Source organism: Ictalurus punctatus, chromosome 8, assembly GCF_001660625.3.
Source record: "Ictalurus punctatus breed USDA103 chromosome 8, Coco_2.0, whole genome shotgun sequence".
Taxonomy (NCBI): domain Eukaryota; kingdom Metazoa; phylum Chordata; class Actinopteri; order Siluriformes; family Ictaluridae; genus Ictalurus; species Ictalurus punctatus.
Window position 1 is genome coordinate 27,244,990 of NC_030423.2, and position 27,511 is coordinate 27,272,500.

At 37.0% G+C, this 27,511-nt stretch overlaps 2 protein-coding genes across 2 annotated transcripts; one reads left to right on the forward strand and one right to left on the reverse strand.

The window, feature by feature from the left end:
• Positions 1-998: 998 nt before the first annotated feature.
• itga6l (integrin, alpha 6, like) lies at positions 999-21,106 on the forward strand. Its single transcript, XM_017473839.3, has 25 exons — positions 999-1,280; positions 3,201-3,328; positions 3,399-3,487; positions 3,962-4,187; positions 4,776-4,886; positions 8,515-8,731; positions 9,966-10,171; positions 10,279-10,373; positions 10,458-10,585; positions 10,694-10,783; positions 10,894-10,958; positions 11,479-11,624; positions 13,054-13,203; positions 13,307-13,422; positions 14,110-14,266; positions 14,548-14,631; positions 14,715-14,794; positions 15,148-15,222; positions 15,418-15,505; positions 16,558-16,737; positions 16,860-16,961; positions 18,253-18,360; positions 18,510-18,608; positions 19,064-19,189; positions 20,177-21,106. The coding sequence occupies exons 1-25, from the start codon at positions 1,108-1,110 to the stop codon at positions 20,228-20,230; spliced, it is 3,093 nt and encodes a 1,030-aa protein (XP_017329328.2). The 5' UTR covers positions 999-1,107; the 3' UTR covers positions 20,231-21,106.
• chrnb3b (cholinergic receptor nicotinic beta 3 subunit b) lies at positions 20,191-27,247 on the reverse strand. The gene is made up of 6 exons (XM_017473950.3): positions 27,012-27,247; positions 25,172-25,323; positions 23,537-23,581; positions 23,277-23,386; positions 21,512-22,388; positions 20,191-20,647 (listed from the first exon to the last, which is right to left on the reverse strand). Exons 1-6 carry the CDS (start codon positions 27,070-27,072, stop codon positions 20,498-20,500), a joined length of 1,395 nt encoding a protein of 464 aa, XP_017329439.1. The 5' UTR covers positions 27,073-27,247; the 3' UTR covers positions 20,191-20,497.
• Positions 27,248-27,511: the final 264 nt, after the last annotated feature.

Below are 27,511 nucleotides of genomic sequence, written 5' to 3' on the forward strand. Positions count from 1 at the left end.
GTCTTGACAGGACTTAAAGCCACAGAACCACCCTGTAACCACAGACTAAACCCAGAGTAACCCTAAATAATCCCTTAATTTATCTCCATCATCATGAGGTCTGTGTGGGCGTAATGCAGTATACTCTCACTGTTCCTTTTTCTGCAGTCCTGCTATATAAGGTAATGTTTCTGTAAGTGCTGCTTCTTCCTCTTCTTCTTCCTCTTCTTCTTCTTCTTCTTCTTCTTCTTCTTCTTCTTCTTCTTCTTCTCTAACACTCTTCTTTAACTGTAACTCTTTGGTTCACGCACTCTTTAACCCTTTGTATGTCAGGGTTTTACTCTATGAACCCTGTCACACTGCACTGGCTCCATCTAGTGACACAGTACTTGTTTTCTGCGTCTCGTTACTTGTTCATTTTCTGCAGCCAGAGACCTCTTACAGTTTAAGGGGGAAAGCCAGTTCTTACCACAGATGAACATACTGTTCTGGTTTCACTCTTGTTGAAATCCCCATTGAAAGCCGATTGGGTAATGTCGGCCATGTTGTTAAGGAACCCAGCCATTAGAAATCCAAATTTAAAGATCAAAAAATTCAAAACTCAAAGAAAGACACAACTTAAACTCACTCAGGAATATGTTTCCTGAAAAAAAACAATAGTCACAAACCCGTGGTGGTTTCTAGACCTCACATTAAAAACCATAGAATTACAGTGTTGTAATAAAACCTGTCATTTTGTTTCAGCATGATTCTGAAAATATAAAATAACACATAGCACACTGCATTCACAATTCAGGCCTATCAGGTTTCCAAATAATAACGCACGGCCTCTGTTTTAGACATGCGTTACACGCCATAGCCCTAATGCAAACAATTAATGGTCAAAGTGAGCGAATCAGTCCATATCACCTCCATGCAGCTGCAAACATTTACTTACTTTATCTTTAGATACAATTGTTCACTGTCTGTACACACCCAGTGAACTAGTATGAAAGCTGTAAAGCCTCGGCACGCCACACCACGCCTCTCCTGCTATTTAGCAGTCATGTCATCTGTTACTACCAACACGTTCTGAGCTACAGGGAGAAGCAGAAAGGTCCAGAGGAACTCTAGTGGAGCAAGAAAACCATGGAGCTGTGGAGAATAACACTGAACATAAACCTGTGGCTCCTCAGTAGTCTGAATGCATCTGCTTTCAACCTGGATAATACCAACGTACTGAGGAAAAACGGAGCGTCTGGGAGTCTGTTTGGATATTCCCTCGCAATGCATCACCAACTCAAACCTACTGATCAGCAACTGTGAGTTAATTTACGGGGGAATTATTAGTATTAGTAAACACCAGTTAGGTTTTAAAGATGAAAGATGTTTCTTCATTATCAGAAGAATTAAAAAGACTCAAATAGTGTGTTTAGATAATAATAATAATAATAATAATAATAATAATAATAATAATAATAATAATAATATCAGATACTACACTACATATATTTACACACAAATAAACTTCCTGATATATTTGTTCTATCTTTGTAGAATTAGTTTTTAGTAAACATTCTTATTCAAATTTCTGTTCCGACACACACCAGACGTATTCAGACTTATTCCCCTTGAGGCATGCTTTCTAGTTTAATAAGAACTTGCGTCACGCCAACAAAAACAGATTTGTCAGTGCTCAAACTACTGTAGCATATACATATAAAAACATTTTCCCAGGCCTTTTGTTTCCTATCATGAACAGTCTATTAAAATGTAATGAAAGTACAGGAAAATAAGAATTTTATGAGACAGTCATATAAATATTAATTATTTTGATATGATCCATCCGTCTCAATTCCTTCATGCACCACAGTGAGTCAGGGTTGCCTGTATCAGGCTGGGCTTGTTTTGGAAAAAGGTCTGCAGGTGAAAAAAAAAAAAGAAGTCCTTGGGGGGAATAAAAGTGGGTGAAGTGTAAATGTAGGTGATGATGAAAACCTTTATTGCAGATACTGCAAATCAGAAATCTGTGTCTCCACTGAAGGGAAAAAAAACCCCCATTTATCCCAAATCTTTCTGGACTAGTTTCAGGTCTCTTTGTATGGTTTTTGAGATTTATTTGGGGTGGAAATTTTGCTGACACATGGCATCCTTTGTCTGGATTTCTTTGTCATCCACTGTCTTTAAATCAGGTCTGGAGACTTAAAGCGTCATGCCTAAATATGCTTTTCTAAATACATGAAGGCATCTTTCAGTGAGCCTTGTAGTTCATTTCAGTGTGGATGGGGCGGGGTCATTCTCGTAGAGGCCACTCCCATCAGGATAGAAATGTTTCATTACAGGATAAACATGATCAGTCAGACAAATATTGTATGGATGTGCAGTGATGCTTCACTCTAAGGCGACCCAAACCACTGTAGAACAATACATAAATGCCCCAACACATCAGAACAGAGCCACGGCTTTTTTCCTTTACGTTTCTTCTTTGTCGTTCATCCATGTACAATATATTCTCTAAATAGCCATATTTCAGGTATAAAAATGTAGTGGCTAATTAAGTGGTGACATGTTTTTAGTCCTACACATATACAATCTGGCCTTCTTAACTCTCTATTTAGGACATGCTAGGACTTCAAAATGTTTGTGAGATGCATAGTTAATAATAATGTTGTCTACTAGCCTATTTATTTATCAATCTCTAGAATGATACTGAGATGTTACAGTCATAACGAACCGAAACACATGGAAGCTTACAAATGTTTGGGCTTTGCTTTGTTGCGATAATGTTTAGGTCATGCTTGAACATGTCTGAGGGCAGGTAGTTTAATTTGTTTGCTGAAATTAAACCTTGGCTGAGGGGCATGTTGAGCTGAAACTGCACTCATAAAACTCTTCCATTCAAAATTTGTTCTTTTATTATCCAGAACTAGTTGTGGGTCACAGCCAGCTTGTATTTTGTCTTTTTGTTCATCAGTCCAAATATCCTGAACACATAGCATTTCCGCACAACTACAGCTGTTCTTTGGCTCAGTTTAGCAGCTCACATTTACAAAAAATGCTGCAACCCAAAATACACTGCATGTTCAGTTTACTTCCTCCAGACAGGTCTATTCCGAATCTAACCACTTTCTCACTGCAATATCACGCTGGATGGTCTCAGACCGGTTGTTTTGGTTCACACCAGATTATAATTGTTGTGTTCTCACCTGCCTTTGTCATAACAAAGTAATTTCTGACCTCAGCTTGCTGATTGGTGCGCCACATGCGAAAGCCTTACCCAGTCAGAAAGCCAACATAACTGGCGGTCTCTATCGCTGTAAGTTCACAGCACAGAGTGACGACTGTGAACGGATCCCCATAGACACTGAAGGTTGGTGTTATTCTCTGTAAATATTTATGATGAAGTGACAGTTACTGTACATGTAATAACTCATTGACAGATGCACGGCCAGGACAGGGATTAGACCACCGGGAAAACCAGTGGATGGGTGTGCATGTGAAAAGCCAGGGCCCAGGAGGAAAAGTGGTGGTGAGTTAGTCCATAACATGTAACACAGTAATAATTACACTCATTTATCTTATATTTGAATGATTAAACCTGTACTTTTTGTTACGCTCGAAATCATACACTTTAAATATACACAAGAAGTATGATTTTTCCAAACTGAAACATTAAACATTCAGTTTCATTGTAATAACAGATATGGAATTAAATAATTGGAGTACAGAGATGTTAAAAGTAGTAACATGTATGCACACTTTTCTTTCAAGAAATATATATTTAATTTTATCCTGTTCCCCTTATTTACATTATATATTGAGTAAATGGAGATAAGATGCAGTATATTAGGTCTGTTGAAATAAATTTTACCACAATATTGCTCTATAATTAAAAGAGATGGTCTGGGACCCAGTAAACAGTCCATCCAACGCTAATTAATAAACAGAATCCATCAACTTGATATCGATTCACAGTGGAATTTACTGGAACCCATCCACTTAGGTTTGTGCTCATCGCTACCAGCAGTGGATCCATAACAATCAGCTGGTACTGGGCAGGTGCTTCATCTTGAAACAGAACCTAATCGTTGAAGACACGAGGTCGTTCTGCCGCAATCGGGCCAACTCTAAGGAGCGGTTCGGTTACTGTCAGCAGGGCATCTCTGCAGCTTTCACCAAAGACAAAAACTACATCGTGTTCTCGGGTCCAGGTGCCTACGACTGGAAAGGTACACCATGCTTGTGATTTTAAACATTTCAAACTTTTGGCCATATTACACCATATATATATATATATATATATATATATATATATATATATATATATATATATATATATATATATATATATATATATATATATATATTTTTTTTTTGTAAAAGAATACCATACACACTAAAAGCATAAAACATATTCCTGGTACCTGGGCAATGGTAGCTCAGTGGTTAAGACGTTGGGCTACTGATCGGACGGTTGTGAAACCCCAGCACTGCCACTGTTTGGCCCTTGAGCAAGGCCCTTAACTGCTCAAATGTATAAATAAAATAAATGTAAGTCACTCTGGATAATGGCATCTGCCAAATTCCATAAATGTAAATGGTACCACACCAGTGAAAAGGAAAAGTACCTTAATTTTATGAGTGTTACACTTCTTTACCCAGATTTCTTATCTCTGTCAGTTTTTACCGGCTTTCAAACAAAGTGCAGTCACATTATTCACCCTTTCACATCTATTTGGGACAATTATAACAGTTTATGGTCTTCCTGAATGTAAAAAAAGAAAAAGAAATCATTTCCACTTCCTGACTTTTTGAAGGTACTGTCCGCATGGAGCCTGTTGAAGACTTTCTTCTGGATCCCTATGAAACCGGAGATCAGAATACGTTTAATGAATGGAGCATTCCTCTGACCCTCAGCAGCTATTTAGGTGAGATGGTCAAGGCTTTCAATTGTTCTCTGACGAGTGTGGTTTTCCTACGTACTGTATATTTCCTACAAATCCTATATATACTTATTGAGGCCAATTTAATTAACATACTTTGCCATATCATATTGTTCTGACCATATTCAGCACTCAATGGATATAAAACCATTTACTGAATTATTTCAAATTATGGAAAAAGTGGTTCTATAAATTTTAGTACCTGCCCTTCAGTTGTATTAATTTAATTAAACTTAATCATTATTGTTGATGCAAATTCCATACTGCATGTGCTAAACCAATCTATTTGCATTGACTCCACCCTGTCTCGAAGATATAAACATTGTATTCATATCATTTTTATTAAGATATGATATTATATTTCCCATCTGAAAGAAAGTCCCCATAAATCCTGTTAGTAAACCACACAAGCTTAGTATAAACTATATATATATATATATATATATATATATATATATATATATATATATATATATATATATATATTGGCACCCTATCCAGGGTGTACCCTGCCTTGTGTCCGATGCTTCCTGGGATAGGCTCCAGGTTCCCCAGTGACCCTGAAGGAAGGATAAGCGGTAGAAGATGGATGGATGGATGGATGGATGGATATATATATATATATATATATATATATATATATATATATATATATATATATATATATATATATATATATATATATATAACATATGTATGCTTTTCTGATACATTCTATTATATTTGATGTGAACTGCTTCGTCAGTCCACACAGTTTTTGGGGATTTAAAGGCAGGTGCTTGTGTTTTAAGGTGGTTGTCTAGATACTATTGAAAAACCCTGTGTTGGATGCTCCTGTTCAAGAAAAAGTCTGGGAGTCTCTTAAGAGTGAACTGCACACAGTTCATCTGCACTTCCTGTCTCCCTGATACCTTTACTGATGAAAAAATATTGGCCATCTGATCTCCTTTTCGCCATTCTCATGCTAGATCAAATGCTGGAAATCTGGGAGTTAACCTCAGCAACCTTACATAGCTGGAATATTCACCAATACGCACCATGTCAGACCCAGTGCGGATTAAGGGCCTCCCTGACTTCTTCACTACTCGTGCTCTGGATTTTCCATTTCTGATGGAGGCCTGGTTCAGCCCTGGTGATTCTTCTGCCCTGAAGGAACGTACTCCTCTAGATTGTTTGTTTTTAAATTCTCCAAGAACTGTAGGTCATGGAGGTGGAATTGCAACAATTTTCAATTGTACACTTTTGCATCTTGATGATTTTTTAAAGCTTCGAGCTGAAGCTTTTCATGCTTCATCTCCCGACCTCCTTGCTATGTGTGCTAGTTTACAGACCACCTAAATTTAGCAAGGAGTTCATTCAAGAGTTTTCTGATTTTCTGGCCTCTCTGGCCAGATGTGTTGTTCCAGATGTTTCAATCCCACTGCTGCCAGGCTTTTTAATGATGTCTATATATCTACTCAACTGCCAAATGCTGTGAAAGTTCTATCCCTTTGTGTCGATCCTGCTGAATTTGTGGGTCTTTTTAACAGTACTTGCATTGCTACCTTGGACTCAGATAAGCTACAGATATCTTATGAAATTCTTAGGCAGTGTCTTAGGCACTATCAGAGCTGTGTTAAAGAAGCACAGTTCAAAAATATGCCACATTTAATTACACAAAATGCGCAAAGGCCGAAGGTACACTTTAGTACAAATTTCTAATATTCCACCCTATAGCTCTGTTCTCTTAGAAACACTGGCGTATCAGAGCTCTCTGCATCAGTTTCAAATTGTCGCACTCTCAGTGCTCGGCGCTCAGAATATCACTCACGATCTAGCTGACAGTTATCATTGCATTGCAACAATACTAGATCCGCGATTTAAAGAACATTACTTTGACTCTGAGGAAAAGCAGCATGCACGGGAAATGATGCAGGCAGAGCTGGAGGTGATGAATGCGTGATGCGCGATGAATGCATCTGCTGAAGGATCGACGTGCAGCACAGAGCAAAGTGTGCCAGAGAAATGGGTGCCTACAAGTGATGAGGTGCAAACTCCCTCGCTTTCTGACACGTTTGACAAGATTCTACAGGAAAGTGTCCCCATCCTCAGCAGTGCCACAACAAGCACAGCTATTTATCTGCCCCAAGCACCAGCACAGAGAATGAGAGACTATTCAATGCAGCATCTCAAGTTCTTCATGAGAAGAGGAACCGTCTCTCCTGCCATATAGCTGAGCAACTTTTGTTCTTGAAGAGAAGCCTGACACATTTGTTAAAAAAAAGAAAATAAAGCAATGTGTATAGAAATTACATTAAAATTTGTGTAGCCCTGCAAAACTTTGTTCTTGACATGAGGCTACATCTGTTACAGTTTGAGGTTGGTTTTAGTTCAGTTGCTGCTGTTTTGCACAATTAACTTTAATTAATGTGGAAATATGTTTACATAAACAGAATAGAGTTCTAGTTCATTAATTGGCTGTTGTTTTGCATATCACAGTAGTTTTCTAGAACTTTTCAATATTTGGATAATTAGATTTTTAATAAATCTGGTAAATTTGATTGTTACAGATCTGAATGAAGAATAACATATTTTAGATTGTTTTTGTTTTGGTGTGTTAATTTCAATACAAGTGCGATCATTTTATTGGTTTGTAGTTTTTCAATTCAGATTCATTAAATTCATAAAATGAAATTAAAAATGATAATATTAATACAATTAACTCAGTCACATTACACAAAAAATATTTTTAAATGTGTTTCAAAAAATTAATTTTTGGTTTCGGATTTCGGTCAAGTGCATCCTGAATTTTTCGGTTTCAGCCCAGAATTTTCCTTTCAGTGTATCAGTACTTATCATATCACAGTTACGCTGACAGCACACAGCTTTATTGTCCTGTAAATTCAAACAACAGCTGTTCTCTCTCAAATCTGTTTGAATGTCTTTATGGCATTAAATGCTGGATGGACATAAATTTTTTTTTTCTACAGTGGGCCAAAAATGATTACTTCAGTTGTATCACTATTTAGCTACAGCTGCAGCTAAATAGTGATACAACTGAAGTAATCATTTTTGGCCCACCAGTTTCGACTACTGATCTTTTTAATGAGTAAGGCCCTCTGTCTAACAATGTGCATGACTGTATCAAAAACCTTGAGGTCATTCTAGATCATTGTGTTTTGATTAACAGATCAGTGTTGTTGTCAAAAGCAGCTTTTTCCAGCTGAGATCTATTGCGAAAATCAAGAAAATACTCTCTAAGAAGGACCTGGAAACGGTTATTCATGCTTTTATAACATCGACGTTAGACTACTATAATTCTTTCTACTTCGGATTGCCTAAAACTGCTGTCCTGTCCTCGCCTCTTTACACTGTTTGCCAGTTGATTTCTGCATTGATTTTAAAATTCTGCTATTAGTTTTTAAAGCTTTGCATGGACTTGCTCCGCAGTACAAATGCAATCTCCTTTTTCACAGCATTCTTTGCTCATATTTACCAAGGGTGCCAATATTAGTGGAGGGCACTGTATAAGAACATCTCATGTACAAGTATCTCATCTGAAGTATCATAATCCAATACCAGCCAATCCAGGATGGATTTGACATATTGATCTTTTAACTCTGTACTTTTCCAGGCTTTGCTCTGGACTCAGGAATGAATCTGTTGAAGAAAAAAGAGCAGGTTGTAGTGGCGGGAGCACCACGATCCAATCACAGTGGTGAGGTTCTGATATTAAAGCCTGATGATGGGGTGGATGAGAGAAGTCTGCGGGTAGTTCACATTCTCAGAGGCCCGGGTCTGGCGTCTTCTTTCGGCTACTCACTGGTTGTAATAGACCTCAATGCAGACGGGTAAGAGGTCTAGAACTAGAGACCCATCCTACTGAAGGCGTGAACATGCTCTTACGTATTTACTTTACTCATAACACTGAATGTTGACTCATACCATTCTTTTGTTTTTATAACAGCAATACAACTGACAAAATAACATTCTGAACAGACCCATTAGCCCACCAGTGCTTGGAAATCCTTGTAGGAGTGTAAATATGTGAATATTTACAGAGTTTATGCATACAAATACAGCATACCAAGTCTTTTTTTTTTTTTTTTTTACATTTTACTAATGAAATATAGTTTTGCTGTTAAAAGTATGTAAGTACAGAATATCATGGGTAAATCCTGCTGGAGTTAAATATTCATGAACAGAACTGGGCATGCCTATAAAATAACTGACAAAGCGAAACATTGTTTTTTATATGTGAAGAACATTAATCTCATTAAAACTCAAAAATAACAATAAATCCTTCAGTGAATCACCGGCTCCTCTTTAAAAATAGCTCAAGAACTCAATCCTTTATGCACACACTCGACCAAATTAGTCTAAGTTTTGTTTTTCCTTTATTTCTTCATACCCTTTATGCACACTGCTGTCAGACTGTACAACTCATCCCCTCTGTATTAGCAATAACAATAACAATAGTTATTTCCCACAGGGATCAATAATGTACTCTATCTATCTATCTATCTATCTATCTATCTATCTATCTATCTATCTATCTATCTATCTATCACCTTCTTATTTTCTCTCTCTCTGACGTTTCAGAACATATGCAATGTGTAAATCTCTGATGGTTCAGTATATATCTGCAACAGTATTGTATTATTTTGTATTTTTTGTTTCTTTTGTCATTTGTTTTTAGTTGTAACACTAGAAAAGCCAAATCTGAAATGTCTGTTCTTATTTATTAGGAATAAAATAGTTTGGTTCATTGGTATTTGAGTGATGTAGCCTATATATGTTGAGGTGGGGTGAATAAACATATTATTATTATTATTATTATTATTATTATTATTATTATTATTATTATTGTTATCTAGTTTTACAAAACTATTTATTTATTCATTTCATTATTATTCCAGTCTTTACAAAATGACATTGTTTATTATCATCATCATCATCATCATCATCATTATTATTATTATTATTATTATTATTATTGTTGTTGTTGTTGTTGTTGTTGTTGTTGTTGTTGTTTTCATTTCAGTTTTACAAACCTAAACACATTTGTGCTGGTTGGTTTACCAGATGGGATGATCTTGTGGTTGGTGCTCCTCAGTACAGCACGACAGACAAGGAGGCAGGAACAGGAGGTGCTGTTTACGTTTACATAAACCGTCGAGATAGCCAAGACTGGGACAGATTACAGCCAGATGTTCTTACTGGCAATAAAGACTCCATGTTTGGATTAGCGGTGGCAAACATTGGGGACATCAATCACGATGGATACAACGGTTCGCATCAGAAAATGCACATGCACCAAGACACAGTGCAGACATCGTTGGTCATTGTGTTTATTAACTCATTATAACTACTTTTAACGTAAGCTTGTTTTTGACAGATTTTGCAGTTGGAGCACCTTATGATAGTGATGGTGATGGTGCAGTGTACATTTACCTCGGCAAAACTGGACACTTTTCACAAAAAGACAATCAAGTAAGTGAAAACTATTTAGTCAGACTGAAACAGGCTGTGTCAGTGGAGACACCTGGTTTTATCTGTAATGTTCTCTTGATGTAGGTTTTACTGGGTAAAACCCATAAAATCAAGCTGTTTGGCTATTCCTTGGCTGGAAACACGGATATAGATGGGAATGGCTATCCAGACTTAGCCGTGGGCTCACTTTCTGACAGTGTACTTGTCTACAGGTAACCCACTATTTTCAATTTTCATTCACACACATCCTATATTCTACAAAATTGGCTTGTTCTGTAATAAAAAGGAATAATTTTGTAATATTTAATTTTCTGTTTAAGGGCTAAACCAGTGATTAGCATTGAGAAATCACTGACATTAGTACCTAGTGAGATGAACTTCCAGGAAAGAGACTGCCAAAAAATACACTGGTGAGGAAAAATCATTAACATTTTTACAGTCTATAATTTTTCATCTTTAATTTGGACTTTGAAAACTCTGTCTATTGTTTTTACTGAATGCCTACGTGGGAATCTTTCAGCGTTATAACAGCTAAATCCTGCTTCTCCTACACGACCTATCCAGCGACGTATAACCCCAGACTACGTGAGTGAAATAACGTTTGATTGTGAAACATATCAACCTATCAAATGTGTTATATCAAATTAGCATTGAGGATTTCCAGTCATACATCAAGTAGGACAAATTAAATGGTGCTCTATAAAAGGAAGAGGCGTTTGTGTGTCCGTGTAGGTTTCCTCTGAGTTCTTCAGTTTCCTCCTACCTCCCAAAACATGACAGTAGGTGGATTACCTACACAAGGTGTGAATGCGTGTGCATGGTGCCCTGTGATGCATTGGCATTTCATCCAGGGTGTAGTCCTGCCTTGCTCTCAATGTTCTCAGTGACCCTGATCAAGTTAAAGCCATTACTAAAAGTGGATGTGAGAAACTTTTGAAAATATGGAGGGAATATTTAGTTTCCTGTTTGGCCTATGACAAAATTCACACACAGCTTCATTAAATGACTGATAAATACACATTTCTATATAACAGATGAAGCCCCATACATGATTGGAGAAATATCAGTCTCCAAGACTTATAATTCCATCTCTGTTGTCCTGTAGAGATTCATTACAAGCTGAACGCTGATGAACAGTGGGTTCAGGACGGTCATCAGTCCCGCCTTGTTTACCAGGACAATCAGGAAGGAAACATTGTGCTCCAGGCACCGGGTCAAAAAGAATGTGTGAAAAACCAACTCAAGCTCCGGGTACTAAACCTGCTGCCTTCCTGTTTCTTCTCACTGTACTAATACACTACATACAGAAAGTTTTCAGTCCCTTTAAAACTTTCCAAATTTTGGTATATTTCAGCCTCATTTTAAAATGGATTCAACACAATTATTCCCCTCATCATTCTACACACAATACTCCACAACAAGTATTCAGACCTATTGTTATGATGCTTGCCATTGGGCTCTGGTGGATCTTACTACATCAGCCTGTGCCTAATTTAACATTATATTAAAAAATATTACATATTGCATATTACAAAAAGCACACACCTGTCTATATAAGGTTTATGTCAAAGTGAAAACCAAGCCATGGGGTCAAGAGAGTTGTCTATAGACCTGTGAGACAGGATTGTGTCAAGGCACAGATCTGTGGAAGGACACAAGGCACAAATTTCCTGCAGCATTGAAAGTGACCAAGAGGATGGTAGCTTACATCATTCTCAGATAGAAGAAGTTTGGAATCACCAACAGTCTTCCTAGATCTGGCTGCCCAGATAAACTGAGTAATCCAAGATGAAGGGCTTTGGTCAGACAGGTAACCAAGAACCTAAAGGTCCTTTGTGGAGACAGAACCTTACAGAAAACCTTACAGAGGGACAACTACAGAGGGTGGTGCAGCACACCACCAGATGAGTGAGCAGACCAAAGCGTTTCAACATTAAAAGCCACATTAGAGCCCACTTGGATTGACTATCAACCATGAGAAGCAAGACCCTCTAGTCTGATGAAACTATTGAACTGATTGAACTTTTCGGCCACAATTCCCCGTGGCGTGTTTGGAGGAAACCAGGCACTGAGGATCACCTCATTAATACCATCCCTACAGTCAAACATGGTGGTGGCAGCATCATGTTTTCTGTGACAGGGACTGGGAGACTAATCAGGATAGAGGGAAAGATGGAAGCAGAAAAATGTAGAGCAATCTTGGATGAGAACCTTCCAGAATGCCCAAGATCTCAGGCTGGGGCAAAGATTTACATTTCAACAAGACAACGGCCTAAAGCATTCTGCCAAGAAAATAATTAGTGGCTTCAGGAAAACTCTGTGACAGTTCTGGAGTGGCCCAGAGAGAGTCCAGTCTCGAACCCAATAGAGCATCACTGGAGAGACCTAAAAATGGCTGTGTACTGATGTTCCCTATCCAACCTGGCTGAGCTTGAACAATTCTGCTAAGAAGTATGGGAGAAACTTACTAAAGAAAGGTGTACTAAGCTTGTTGGATCATTCTTAAGAAGACTTGATGATGTTTTTGTGACTGTTGAGAATTTTGTGTAGATGAGTTGAATCAAGTCTGAAACATACCAAAGTGTGGAAAACTTGAAAGGGTCTAAAAACTTTCCGTATGCACTGTATATATCATTCATCTTTTCTTGCTATTTGGAATATTAATTGCCTGTGCTTCCAGGCCAACACGGAGAACAAGCTTACAGAAATCCCCGTCAGCGTGTCAGTGTCTCTGCCGCAGAACAGTCCTCCTCAGAGACTGAGCCAAAGCTCTCTACCTGCTCTCCAGCCAGCTCTCGATGATCTCCAGCCTCGGGAAAGCACAGCTAAAGTGTGTGTTAGACAGCAAGGCAGAGTTCTGTTCATTTTTATCATGATTAGAGAAGAACTTTCATGTAGGCGGTTATGTAATGAACCATTTCTCACATTTTCAGTTCATGTTTTTGAACCCTGACTGTGGAAGTGATGATGTCTGTCAGAGTAATCTACAGCTGCAGTACAACTTCTGCACCAAAGACCAACATCAGGACTCGTGCTCACCACTAGCCAGGTGACCTCACTGACTAACATACGTTTGTTTTTTTGTTTTTTTTTAACCAACAGGTGGGAAAAGTTACAGAAAAAAAGTAAAAGTGTGGGGTTTTGAGTCAAGATTTTATTTAACATAGCTAACATTACCCAGAATGATACTTGAGTGAATGTTAAAAGCTATTTAAAAATAGACATGATTTGAATTTAAGTTATAAGTCAGTAAAAGTTCAACCATAAAAGTTCTTGCACAACTAAATTTCTGTACATTTTATTTGCCTTTTTATTTATTTATTTATTTTTTAATAATTTTGTTGGCTTACTTCATTTATATAGAATGAAGACCCATTTTAGGTAGGATGAACTTCATTCATATAACATTAAATAGAAAAAGAAAAAAGTGCCTTAAAGGTTCTTTGGATAATTAAATGGTTCTACAAGGAACCATTTGTTGTATGGTTCCAGAAAAAATAGTTATCAGATTTCAGATTTTTAACAAGTACACTAGGTTCTTTAAACATTCTCTGGAAAATTAAGACCTTTTCAGAGGACCTTTGATAGGAGAGATTTTTAATTCCTAAAGGGGTTTTATGGCGTGCTGATTTGAAAGACCTCAATCTTCCATTTGCACTTACGCAATTTTGACAACTTTGCTTTTACAACATTGCCTTTTCAGTGTTTTATCTCCATGTTGTTCTCTATATGAAAGGGAGAATGGAGTGGCAGTAATCTCCCCCGGTTCTGGGAACACGGCCCTGGAGATCACTATAACGAATCACGGAGGAGATGACGCTCACCTCGCTCAACTGGTTGCAAACTTTCCAGAATCTCTACCTTTATCATCGGTCATCCTTAAACAAGATAGTGTAAGTCTCAGAAATAAACATAACCCAATACAAATGAACGCGATTAAAATGATAATGCTTACTTAAACATGGAGGACATGAGCGTGGACAGTGTGGTATGTTATGAACTGTACAATTGTACAGAATTTAAATTCATCACACTAACATCACATTGTCCATCACACTACCCTGATGTTGAGTATTTTTCTATAACTGCACTCGCAAAAATGTTCCTCATCACAGGTGTTACAGTGACTTAATGTTTTCATCTCCAAGCCAATCGTTTCTGTCTGTTTCTGTAGAAAGTGAACATACAGTGTGATGTAGATGGGAGTAAAACAAGAGCTGAATGTAATCTTGGAAATCCTTTCAAAAGAGATGGAGAGGTAAACTGAATGACGCTGGGCCTGTATATATTTATTTATTTACTTACTCTGGCGTTGCTTATTCAAGATGATTAATTCCATAGGGAACATTTTATCTCCTACTAAACACCGATCGTCTGACCCCGAGCATAAGGGATGTCAACGTGACGCTCAATCTCCAGACGTAAGACGTGATATTTACGTTATTCAACACAAAAAAAAAACGACTATATAATATAATATAAGGTCAATTACAGAAGTTTGCATCATTTATCCTTATTGGTTATTGTCTTGTTGTATATATATCATTTGTAATTAATTTGTGCAATACAGGTACATTTTCCTTTTTTCTATTAAAAAAAATAAAAACATGAGGGGTTGCAAACTATTGTCCTAAGCTGTGATATGCTCAGGAATATTTAGTGGTCTGGGCACTATGTTTTCGAGACATCCCTGCTCAAGCAAGCCCAATTGAAATCATCACAGAATCCATGCATAAGCTCGTGTATGAGAATGATTATTGTTTTGTTGCTATAGGATCAGCATGCAAAATATTTCAGAAATCGTTGCAGAGGCTCAAGTGTTCTTTGAGCTGTATCTTCAAGTGTTTGGGTAAGCACAAGTTTAAGTATTTAAACTTAAAATAAAGTCGTCAGGAAATAAAATCTGTATCATCCTGTTGATTTATGATGCTCACGTGACAGAGAGTAATGCTCTGGTGTTAATAAACTCCAGCCTCTCCCTGTGTAAACATGCCTCCACAGGATCATTCACCTCTCACAGTACTTTACTCTTTTGTTTCTGCAGACTGGCCAAACCTTCTCAAGTGTACTTTCAAGAAATGAAAAACAAATCAGATGAGGACATCGGAGAACCTGTGCAGTATGAGTTTACAGTATGTCCATAACGTTTTTATCAGGCATTCTGAAAGTTTTCGTAGCTAGGGATTCATTTATCCTTTAAATGAATTCCACAAACCCCTCCTCAGATGGATTTTCTTAAACTATTTCAACTACTCATATATTAGACAATTATTTTTTTCATTATTTTTTTATTATTATTTTTATTTACAATAATAAATTAAACCTGTTCATTTAAAATGACCAGTTACACATGCTAATAACTTTAAGAACTCAATCATAAATATTACACACTTGAAAATGTTGGGTTGGGATTTCCACCACAGTAACTAACTAACTAAGTAAATAAAATTAATAATAATAAAAAAAACACAGACCACTGGAAGTTCCTGTATCCTACACTGAGAACCACTGTCTTGCAATGTGCATTGCATGTTATTATTATTATTATTATTATTATTATTATTATTATTATTATTATTATTATTTAAAGTTTTCATTTGATTCCAAGTTATGGCAAATGTTCAGGTTCCCTAGGGGAAATCCATTACTGAAAACTAAAATTCAACAGAAAAAAAAGTAAAAATTCGACCCAGATATTACACACTAACCCTACTTTCAAAGATGCCTAATGCAGCTTGTTTGCTAATAATGCTAATTGGCACATAATTTTTTAAATCCTTGAGTATAATGTGTGATTTAAACCTGTCAGTGTTGTAAGATAGTGCTAAGTCTTGGTCACAATTTCTTCAATCGTCACACTCTCACCATGTGAGAAGCAGATACAGCTCGAGTTCCCTTCACACAAGATAAAATGACATTATCTACATTTTCTGAAAATGCCGTTTAGTCGGTAATACACAAGTGACTACAGTAAACACCTAAATAAATATTCAAGTGTGTCTAAAGCTCCTTTTGCTGAGTTCGGATCTGGAATAGGCTTTTTGTCCAGGATAAAGTGCTTACTGGAGATAAACAGATAGATGGATGGATGGATGGAGGGATGAACGTAACACATTTGTGCTATTGACATACTTTATGTAACACTAATTACAGTCTATGTCTTTACTTATTGTTTTGAATTCAGATCAGTAACATGGGTAGGCCTCTGAAGTCCTTCGCCTCTGCAACCCTCAACATCCAGTGGCCAAAGCAGAATAAAGAAGGCAAGTGGCTCCTGTATCTTCTGCAGATCACCGGACCGAACAACCAGAGCATCCCGTGTAGTCCAGCCTCAGAAATCAGCCCAATCAGACATCCTCAGGAGGTCAGTGACACTTTTCTCACCACACTGTATCAGTGTCTTTATCCGTGCCACCTCATCTGTCATTCTAGTTTCCCCTTCATGGATCTCAGTGACTGGTGTATGACTTTGCTGGCTCTGTGCAGGTGAAGTCCAGAGAAAAACGAGAAGCGAAAGGTGAAGCGGAGGCGTCAGCTCTCAGCACTGGTGGACTCCTGTCCTTATTTGGAAGACATTACAAATATCTGGTAAAGTCACACATTTTACACTATTAAAGCAAAGTGGATGGGTTCGAGCTTGTGCTATAAAGCCCTGTGGCAGTTTACACACCCTTGGAAACAGAAGAGACGGAAAACAGTGCAGATTTTCTGCAGTGCCGATATGTCGATATGTACTGTAGATGATGTTCGTGGAAGCCATTTTTGTTTAGTATCTTAGCATGTATTACAGTAATGTAAAGGATAAAGACTAAAAACTTGCAAATTGTATAAAACTACAAAATAAACATTGTGTTACTAGATCACTACACCTAATAACCTGAGAATGCAATATATACATGTTATATATATATATATATATATATATATATATATATATATATATATATATATATATATATATATATATATATATATATATGGTGATTTAGTAAGTATTACTGGAAATTAGCTCACAACTCAGTTTAAATATGTACATAGGTCATTGTTCAGTTACTTTCATAACTTTAACATGAACATTTTAAAGGATTTCATAGCAGCATTATTGTTATTACCATCAACGAAATTAATTTAATTTAAAAAAGAAATTCACAAACATGGCCATATATATATATATATATATATATATATATATATATATATATATATATATATATACCAAAGTCGATACCATAGTGTGGTTTCAATAAATAAATAAATAAATATATGATATGTATAAAATATTAAATATGGTAATAACTGATAACTTTGATATTAAATATACCTCTGTGATTATATAAATAGCAAGCAATTTTTACATTAAATGAAAGTAGTTTAACAATTTTTAATTAATTTAAGGTTTATTCTTAGTAATTGCTATTTAGAAAACCCAAAGCAGTAAAATTCGGGCACATTCAATGTTTGACAAATAAAAAAATAATTATTATGAAGGAAGCTTGAAATTAGCACACTTTTAAGAAATAAAACTATTGTTTTAATTTAACCCTTGTAATCTAGCAATGGAAGCACAGGTCATAGTTCATATTGAGTCTGGGGAGCTGAAACAATCGCAGATAACAGATATACCAAAAAGTAAATTAGTTATTGTTCACATTTAATAGACAAAATCAACCAAATACATTAAGTTGTATGTTGAAATATAGTTTATTTAAAAATTGTACCTGAACAGAACACAAGGGTTTTTATTTTATTTTTATAACCTGCAGTTCAGAGAAAGTTCTCCTAAGTAAAGGCTCACAAAATAAAAGAAAGCCTACATGCTATAGAACAGGCTCAACCTGAACCCTGCTCACACCGTGTACCCTTTCTCTGTTCATTGCAGACATGTGGTGACGAATTGAAGTGTGTGGAGCTCAGATGCCCCCTAAAGGCAGCAGACAGAACTGCAGTTACCCTGTACTCTCGACTCTGGAGCAGCACTTTCGTTGAGGTGATTTTTTTGTTTGTTTGTTTTACTTTTTGCTTTGGATTGCATAAAATTTGGGATGCTGTCAGATTTTTGTGTGTAATAAGAAATGTAAAGGTTTAACAACTCTCATTTAATACACTGTAAATACTAAAGTGTGATTTGTTTAACAGGACTACAGCTCCCTCAATTATCTGGACATTGTACTAAATGCTTCTCTCAGTCTTGATGGATCTCAGAAGAACATCAGGCTTCAGGAATCTCAAACACAGGTAAAGAACTAACACAGGATCTGTTTTAGCAGAAGTAACACTCAAATAACTGAAGGTGTTCTCCAACTGCAAAAAAAACCAAAAAACAAACAAAAAAATAAAATAAAAAACAACAACAACAAAAAAAATGTAACTAAACTGAGAATTTTTCTACCAGCTTAAGAAAATCCATATGAAGTCATGCTGAATCAGTGATCTTAATACAGTGGAAGCTCAGTAAATATCTCTTTAGGTCACTTTAAACAAATCTGGGGCCAAGATTTAGAAAAATGAACCTGAGCATTAAATAAAACCATTAAATAGTATTTATAATGTTTAAAAAGATATAATGCATATTTATTTTTATTTTTTTACCAATGCATTATTACAGAAATCTATAGCAATGTGAGGACTAAGAGCAGTTTGTCTACAAATAAATGTGTGTGCACATGTGTGTGTGTGTGTGTTATATGTAGGTGAGACTAACAGTGTTCCCAAAGAAGAAGCCGACTTTTCTCAGTCGAGTCCCCTGGTGGGTGGGTCTGCTCAGCGTGGTGCTCGCACTGTTGCTAATAAGCCTCCTGATCTACTTCCTGTCCAAGGTAATAACACTGCATATGTAATTTTTTCACACACATCACTATCACCACCCCCGCTATTTTCTCCCTAATTTGGCCTTGGCCACTTCCCACCCAGCAGCCAGCTCTGCACTCTCTCTCACCCAGACAAGCACGGCCAGTTTCACTCTTTCAAACTTATTGTGCTTTGTTGGGATTCAAACTCACAAACAACAGGGTGAATGTTTTTCTGCCGTGCCATTCAGAAGCCCTAAAACTCTTTTATTATTAAATAAGCATACACTCAGATCCAAAATTATTGGCACCCTTCATACTGAGCAAAATGTACATGTAGCTTCAATAACACATGCAAAAACTGATATTTAAACTAGAGATGCACTGATACTAAATTTCTCAGCTGATACCGATAACCGATTATTCAGAGTGATATCGACCGATACCGATATTTTATCTTATATCTTCTACATTACTATGACAGTCAAAAAGAGAAAATTTTCTATTTCTATTTGTTATTATTTTTGTATAGGAAGTAACACGTACAGTAATAAAAATATTGAAGGCTGTTTGGTTTTACCTACAGAAAAAAACAAACAAAACAAGTGATACCCAAAGTCTCTAAAAGAACCGTAACAGGTTCATAAAGGTGCTTGGAAACTGGAAACTTCCAGTTTGCCAATAATTTTGGAGTGAATATACAATCATTTCCCTATTTGAAATACCTCACAGTTAAAAAAACAAAAATGTGTGAGGTGTTTGGATGCATTTCTATACCAGCTAAAAATGATTTTAAATAGTCTATTCTTTAACAATAATTATCTATTTTCATGTAGCAAAAATGTTTGTGCTACTGCTGTAAAAAAAAACTTGTGGTAACAGACATGAGTGGATATTTATTTGGTGCATTTGTAGTTTCACAAAGATTCATAAGCAGCAATCCTGCCCTGTTTATTGTTACTAGCAGCAGTTTGTTTTTCTGTTTGAGTTTAACGTCACTGTCTTTGTGTTCCTCAGCTGGGATGCCTTGATTGTGCGATGTGTACTGAAGACAATGAGTATAAAAATTAATGCTACAATATAGACGTCGATGCAGGAAAACCAACAGAAAAGACTTTTGTGGTTCTGTGGAATGTAAACATATATAATGTGAATACTGTTCAAATGTTCTGTGGTCTACTACTTTAGTTATTACAGATATACAGTAGGTGTGTGTGTGTGTGTGTGCTCCTGATCTATGAATGCTGTATAATGTTGTTAATAGTATAATGTTGCTTTATACGCTGAATAATGTCATAACTGTTCAGCCAGTGGTGAGGGAATGAGTGTATTTATGCTCTATGGAGCTAAAGGAGGAGATGAAGAGAGTAAATACATCTTTAGAGCAGGAGTGAAGATGAGGATAGTGCCTAATATAGACACAATGAGGAAGACCCAGAGGAAGATTCTGTCCAAAACTTGAGCCACAAACTTCCAGTCATGCACCACCTATAGCAACAGAAGAACATCATCATTAGCGCCATCATCATCATCATCATCAAGGTCATCGTCAAAATGATGATCATCATCATCATCAAGGTCATCATCATCATCAAGGTCATTGTCATCATTATCATCATCATCATCATCATCAAGGTCATTGTCATCATTATCATCATCATCATCGAGGTCATTGTCATCATTATCACCATCATCATCAAAGTCATCGTCATCATTATCATCATCATCGTCATCGTCATAATCATCATCCTCAAGGTCATCGTCATCATTATCATCATCATCATCAAGGTCATCGTCATCATTATCATCATCATCATCATCAAGGTCTTCGTCATCATTATCAACATCATCGTCATCATCATCATCAACGTCATCATTATCTTCATAAATATAATCAATCATATATGTACATTAACTTCTCAATAAAAGTTGTCCTTAAAAGCTCCATGTAACAGTAAAACTATACAACAGTATTTTTCTACCAGACAGTGTTCCAAGTAAAACCAAGTTTTGGATCCAACGAATCCTTAGAGAACCCTTGGAGAACCCTTTTTCTAACTGGGAAGGTGTGTGGTACAAACTTCAAATTGCTAATAGTTTTCTTCTTAATACCTTGAACCTATATTTCCCTAAATTTAAATAACTTTGGTATCAGTCTTGGTACTTGGGATGTTTGGTTCTACCTTAAGGTCTTAAGGGTCTGAGATTTTCTAAGAGTGTACATATTGTACAAAAAGGTCCAAGTACCATTAACCTTTATTGAATCCCTCAAAACAATGTAGCTGTTTAAGTTTTTAAGGCTTTACTGGTGCAATATAAACATTTGTATTGGTAAGAATTTGTTCCTTGTACCTCTCTAATGAAATTTTCCTTGCGGATGTGTCGTGAGATGTAGCGGACAGAGAAAGTGGCCTTCTCAAGCATGTTGACCAGAGCCTGACCTTCGCCCTCAGGGCCTGGTCGGGCTTTTCTGATGCGTGGTTTGAAGTCAGGGCTGTGTGGCTCCAGCTCGGGGTAAAGGTATCGCTCTGTGTGAGTGCGCATGCACAGAAGCTGAGGCAGGCGCTGTAAGAAGAGGTCACGCACCCACGGCGCCATCGGGTGGTAGGTGGCAGAGGACCGGTGGTGCACATTGATGACAAACACAGTCACTACGATGGACAGCGTGACAAAGATCATGATGAACAGCAGGTACTCGCCAATCAATGGGATGACCTTGGATGAAGATGGGATGATCTCCTCGATGACCAGGAGGAAGACGGTGAGTGAGACGAGCACAGACGTGGACAGCGTCACCTTCTCGCCTTCGTCTGATGGAAGATAAAACACCAGAACGGTGAGGAAGGACAGACCCAAGCAGGGGATTATGAGGAAGAGTGTGTAGAAGAGAGGCAGACGCTTCAGGATGAAGGAGTAGGTGATGAAAGGGTAGGAGAGTGTGCCGTCATGCCGACTGCCCTTGGCGCCTGTGGCGCTCAGAATTTCCCACTCGCCATTGTCGAAGAAGTCGCTGCGGTCCACCTGGTGGTTTACAAGAACTAGATCCACCATGGTGCCATCATAAGTCCATGAGCCAAATTTCATCGAGCAGTTTTGGCGGTCGAATGGAAAAAATGTCACGTCCATAGTGCAGGCTGATTTGTAGCTGGCTGGAGGGGTCCAGGTGACAGCACCGTTATATTTTATAATAGCTTTGGTCATTAGTGAGCCCTCAAAATGTCCATCGGCACTGCAAGAAAATATGAAAAAGATATAGTGATTTTCATAGTGATACATGTCACATACTTAAGCCTTTTATGACATGCATTGCATAAACATTTATTAATATGTAGTCATTTTTAACATGGTCAGAGATCAGTGCAGATGGTGAACATAATATAAACTCTAAGATCTAGATGAACACATTCTAAGTTTGTATGTTTTCGTGTTTACAAAAAAAGTGCTTACTTTGGATAAATTATTAGAATAAATTATTATTATTAGAGACATATCACCCTGCAGCTCTCGCCTAGTTTGCCACTGAAGCTAAGCAGAGTTGAGCCTGACCAGAACCTGGATCGGAGACCTCCTGGGGAAAACTAAGGTTGGTGCTGGAAGTGGTATTAGTGAGACCAGCAGGGGGTGCTCACCCTGTAGTCTGTGTGGGGCCTAATGCCCCAGTATAGTGACGGGGACACTACTGTAAAAACAGCACTGTCTTTCGGATGAAACGTTAAACCGAAGTCCTGACTCTCTGTGGTCATTAAAAATCCCAGGACACTTCTCGTAAAAGAGTAGGGGTATAACCCCAGGGTCCTGGCAAAATTCCCCCATTGGCCCTTCTCTATCATGGCCCCCAAATAATCCCCATCTCTGAATTAGCTACATCACTCTCTCCTCTCAACTAATAACTGGTGTGTGATGGGCGTTCTGGCGCACTATGGCTGCCGTCGCAACATCCGGGTGGATGCTACACACTAGTGGTGGTGGTTGAGAAGATTCCCCCCCACATACTATGTAAAGCGCTTTGAGTGTCCAGAAAAGTGCTATATAAATCTAAGGAATTATTATTCTTTAACATGAATTGAACAGTTATGTTGCATGTGAGCCTTGGTGGATGTGATCAGAACAAACATACTTCTCATATAGTACAATGTCAGGCAGCCAAATGCTCTCTGTAGGAACCCGGATGAAAGTAATACCGCCATAATCCTCTGGGTTCCAGCGCAGTTTATAATCGACCCACTCCTATGCATACAGATTTACAGAAAATCGCAATAGACAGGAATTTAATTGTGTTAATTCACTACAGGTTTAAAGATTTAACTGGATTTGCATTTACACAAGGTTTCTATTCACAACACTATTCACAATATCAGCTGGAGTTGGGAAATTTACCTGCCACAGCCACACATTAGTGGTCATAAGCTGGTTCTTTTCATCCTGTGTACAGGAAGATTAATATGAAAGGTGAACAAAATTAAACAAATTAGAGCCATTCAAACCAATGCTACAACAAGAAAATAATATAACGTATATTTATTAATAACTTCGCATCATTTTTGAAGATGTCTGTTCTTTCCCTGGAGTCCTGTCCTAAGCTGTAATCCAATTAATACAGTCGAATGTGACTTGATTGAAAAACATCAATTCGAATCAGAACTGAGAATTGAACGGCGCTGTGGTATAAATGTATATAAAACACAGAGAATGAAAAAGAAATAGACCTGCGCTAATAATGTTTTCTTCTGTTGATATATGTCTCTCATATTTATTTGTAATATAAATGAATAGTTATATAACCTCAGGTGAGATTTTATAAATGGTCCAATATCCAAACATCAAAGCAAAACCAAAACAATAAAAGCCTTCCAGCCTATTTACTCTCCAGATTTGTGTGAGGTGACTGTAGCAACAAAAGATATAACGATCATCATTTTTCCTTAGTGCAATAAGTATTTGCCCCCAATTCAACTAAACTGTAACTCCAAAAAACCGTTTCATATACGTCATATAGAATTCGTCTCAGATCTGTGTCATGACTGTGTCCTTGGTCGTGCATCAAACAAACGAACAAACAAACAAACCCCTGCGACTTTTTAACCCTTTAAAGTCACAATGAATTGCAAATCAAAAGCACATACTGTTCATTAGAAGTTACCACAGTGTGACTATCTATCTGTTTAAATCTGAAGTGGGTGTGGAAGTATATTGTGTTTGTTTGTTTGTTTTTTTGGTTATGTTTTATAAAAAAAAATAAAAATATGAACCCTACAATCAGGGAAACAATGGAAACAGTCCAAAACTCATATCAGAAATAAACAAAAGCATTAAGAGTGACCAGACACTGTGACTGGTTCAAAAAACCAAGGCCAGGAAAACCCCATGTTTTAGCCTGGGCCTATCAGAGCTTTGTTGGGACTGGAGCTCCGACAAAACTCACTGTCTTTTAACAAAACTAATTCAGCTGTGCAGATGCACACAACACACTAAAAATAAATCATCTCAAATGAGTTTCACAGCAGCGTTGCCCTAAAATATTAAATTTTCACCTCTGTCCACGGGACGCTGTTAAGTAACAATGAGACAGAGAAGGAGGGTTAGAGCTGTGAATAATTCACTCTCCCCATCACTTGGGCCTGAACATGGAAAAGCTCTTAGAAATGGAGAACGTGAGACCAAGATAGACTTAAATAAGGTAAAAGGAAGAGCTGGCCATTTTAAGATTTTCAGCACCATGGAGAGCAACACAAATCCGTTACAGTACCAGGGACAGTGTGAGCGTTAAAATGTGAATACATTTTTTTCCCCCATTAAAAAGAATGCCATATAGGTTCACGGGGCATCTGGTTGAGATGAGAGGTGTGCATCAGGATTGGGATCCAACAAAATTTTTTCAAGAAAATAAAAAAACATGGTAAATCATTCTGGTTTAAGACACATTTCTTGTTTAAAACTGAATAGAGATACAAATATTTGGAGCAGAAAACAGTGTGTGTGTGTTTGTCTGAGTGTGTCCATGCACGTTCTTACTACATCTACAAGCTGTGAGATCTTCAGACCAAAGCGCACTTTGACAGTGTTGTTGGAGTGCTGTGTAGGCCGCACCCATTTCTGATAGCCCTGAAAAATGTCCCTCAGAAGGGTGTCTTCCCTCTCAGCCAGAGACACAAACTCTCCTGCAGCTTCACACACACACACACACACACACACACACTAAGGGTCAAATGTTGTCAAAGTCATCATAAAACTCACACTGGTCATTTCACATACTGAACTTAATAACACAGAGCAGGAGACTCTGTCGGATACAAAGAAGGACAAACAGAAACCGGACACGTTTTCTTAATCAGCACAATCGGATCGGGCAATGGCTCAACCCCAATCGGCTTTCCACTGGACATACAGTACAGTACACTGCCTAGAAAGTAGAAACCATTATTCCAGTGTATTCTAGTGCATTTATACACATATAGAGAGAAATCGGGAGGAAATGTTAATTTAGCCATAATATGGCGGTTCCTGTTGATCTAAAATAAGTAAGCTATACCTATGCCTGCCTTTGTTTACACTTGTAACAAAAATCCAAAGAATTGGCTCGAATGATTCTTTGGACCAATCCATATGTACTGTACATAGTGAACATATTCAACGAGTACAGACTTTACACGAAAACAACAAACAGGCCCAAGCTACACCTAACAAATCTTTACTACATCTTTATCCTGATATTGTTTCATTCCTACCTCCATTGTCGGATATTTTTATTGATACATCCATACATTAAAGTTGCCAATAATTAAGGTTAGACCAAAGAATAGGTTTGTTCTCAGAACTTATTTTGTGTGAAACGTATGTGAAGTTTTAAAGTTAGGGTTGTTTTTTTTTTTATTATTTTTTAAAAATAAATAAATCAAAATCTGACCCTCACTTATTTAAATTCTGCAAGAGATCAGATTTATTTAGGTTTTTTTTATATATTAAACCTAACAACAAAGAAAAATGGGCAACAAATGTGCTGTGATATTATGGATCTGTTTTTCTAAATTTGGGGTTCCTTCTATAGAAACACTTTAAAAAAGGGTACTAAACTGTAGCTTTCCTTATTGCTGGTTTGGTACTCTCAAGGCCTATTAAAAGTTATACTTTTACTATACTATACTTTAAGTATGTATCCTTTGCCAAGCAAGGTGCATATAGAGTACCTTTAACGCTTATTAAGTAAAGGTAATTATGGTCCACTATATTTACATTTCCAGGTGAACGATACGAAGATTAAAGATATAAAAGATAAAGGTACCACCTCATCAATAAGGACAGGTACAGTTTAGTCCCCTTTTTCTGAGAATGAATGGAAAGTAGCAAGCCATTAAAAAGCTAAAAAAAAAAACAAAACAAAACAAAACAAAAAAAAAACAAGGAGGCCATTTTGCAGAAAGTGTATGAAGCTAAATTGGATATAACTAAGAAATATTTCTGAATAAAATAATGTTATTAAATACACGTAAGGACAATAACCAAGGCAGCATTTGGATAAAGTGGCTAAAATAAAATAAATCAAATTAAACCATGAGTATTTTAGAAATTGAGGATGTTAAGTGTGTGGTTGGTGATAGTAGTAGACTATTAGTAGAGGAGCCCTAGTTTTCTTTAATATGAAATAACATGATATTTTTAAAAAGTATTGACTAGTAATGTATTCATGTTAGTTAGTTTATCATATTCAAAACATATTCTGACTGGCACAAGCGGACAAACTGGCTGATATTGTCTTAAAATAAGCAAGTCATTAAACGACAATACTCGTATGCTATATGCTAAATGCGTTTTCAGTCTCTGAGGAGATTAGAGAGGACGTAGCTCGAGCGCTCACCTGTCACCATGGCGACCAAAAACAGCGGGAAAATAGCGTTAACAAAGCGCGCGAACTTCATTTCGGTCCTTAAAAAACATAACAAAATAAGCGCGCGCGATGAACAGGAACTCCACGGAGATTTAACCGAATAAAACAACAATAAAGTGGAACAAACTGCAGCCTGTTGTGATGATTAATGTGCTTTCATGGGGTTTATAAGTGATAATAATGAAATGACCGGTAGGATTTCTGTTTAGAGCGCGAGTCCCAAAGCATAGCGCATGGCAAGTGGGAGGAGCCAGAGAGAGAGAGAGAGAGAGAGAGAGAGAGAGAGAGAGAGAGAGAGACTTAAAGGAATAATCAAATTTTTGTTAAACTAGATTAAAATTAATCGCATTTTTAATGTTTAAAACCGAACATTTAAAGAAATATCAATTAATAAAAAATATTAATTATTTATTTAATTAAAATTAATTAACTCAATTAAATAACAATTACTTCGATAAGATCACCTGCAA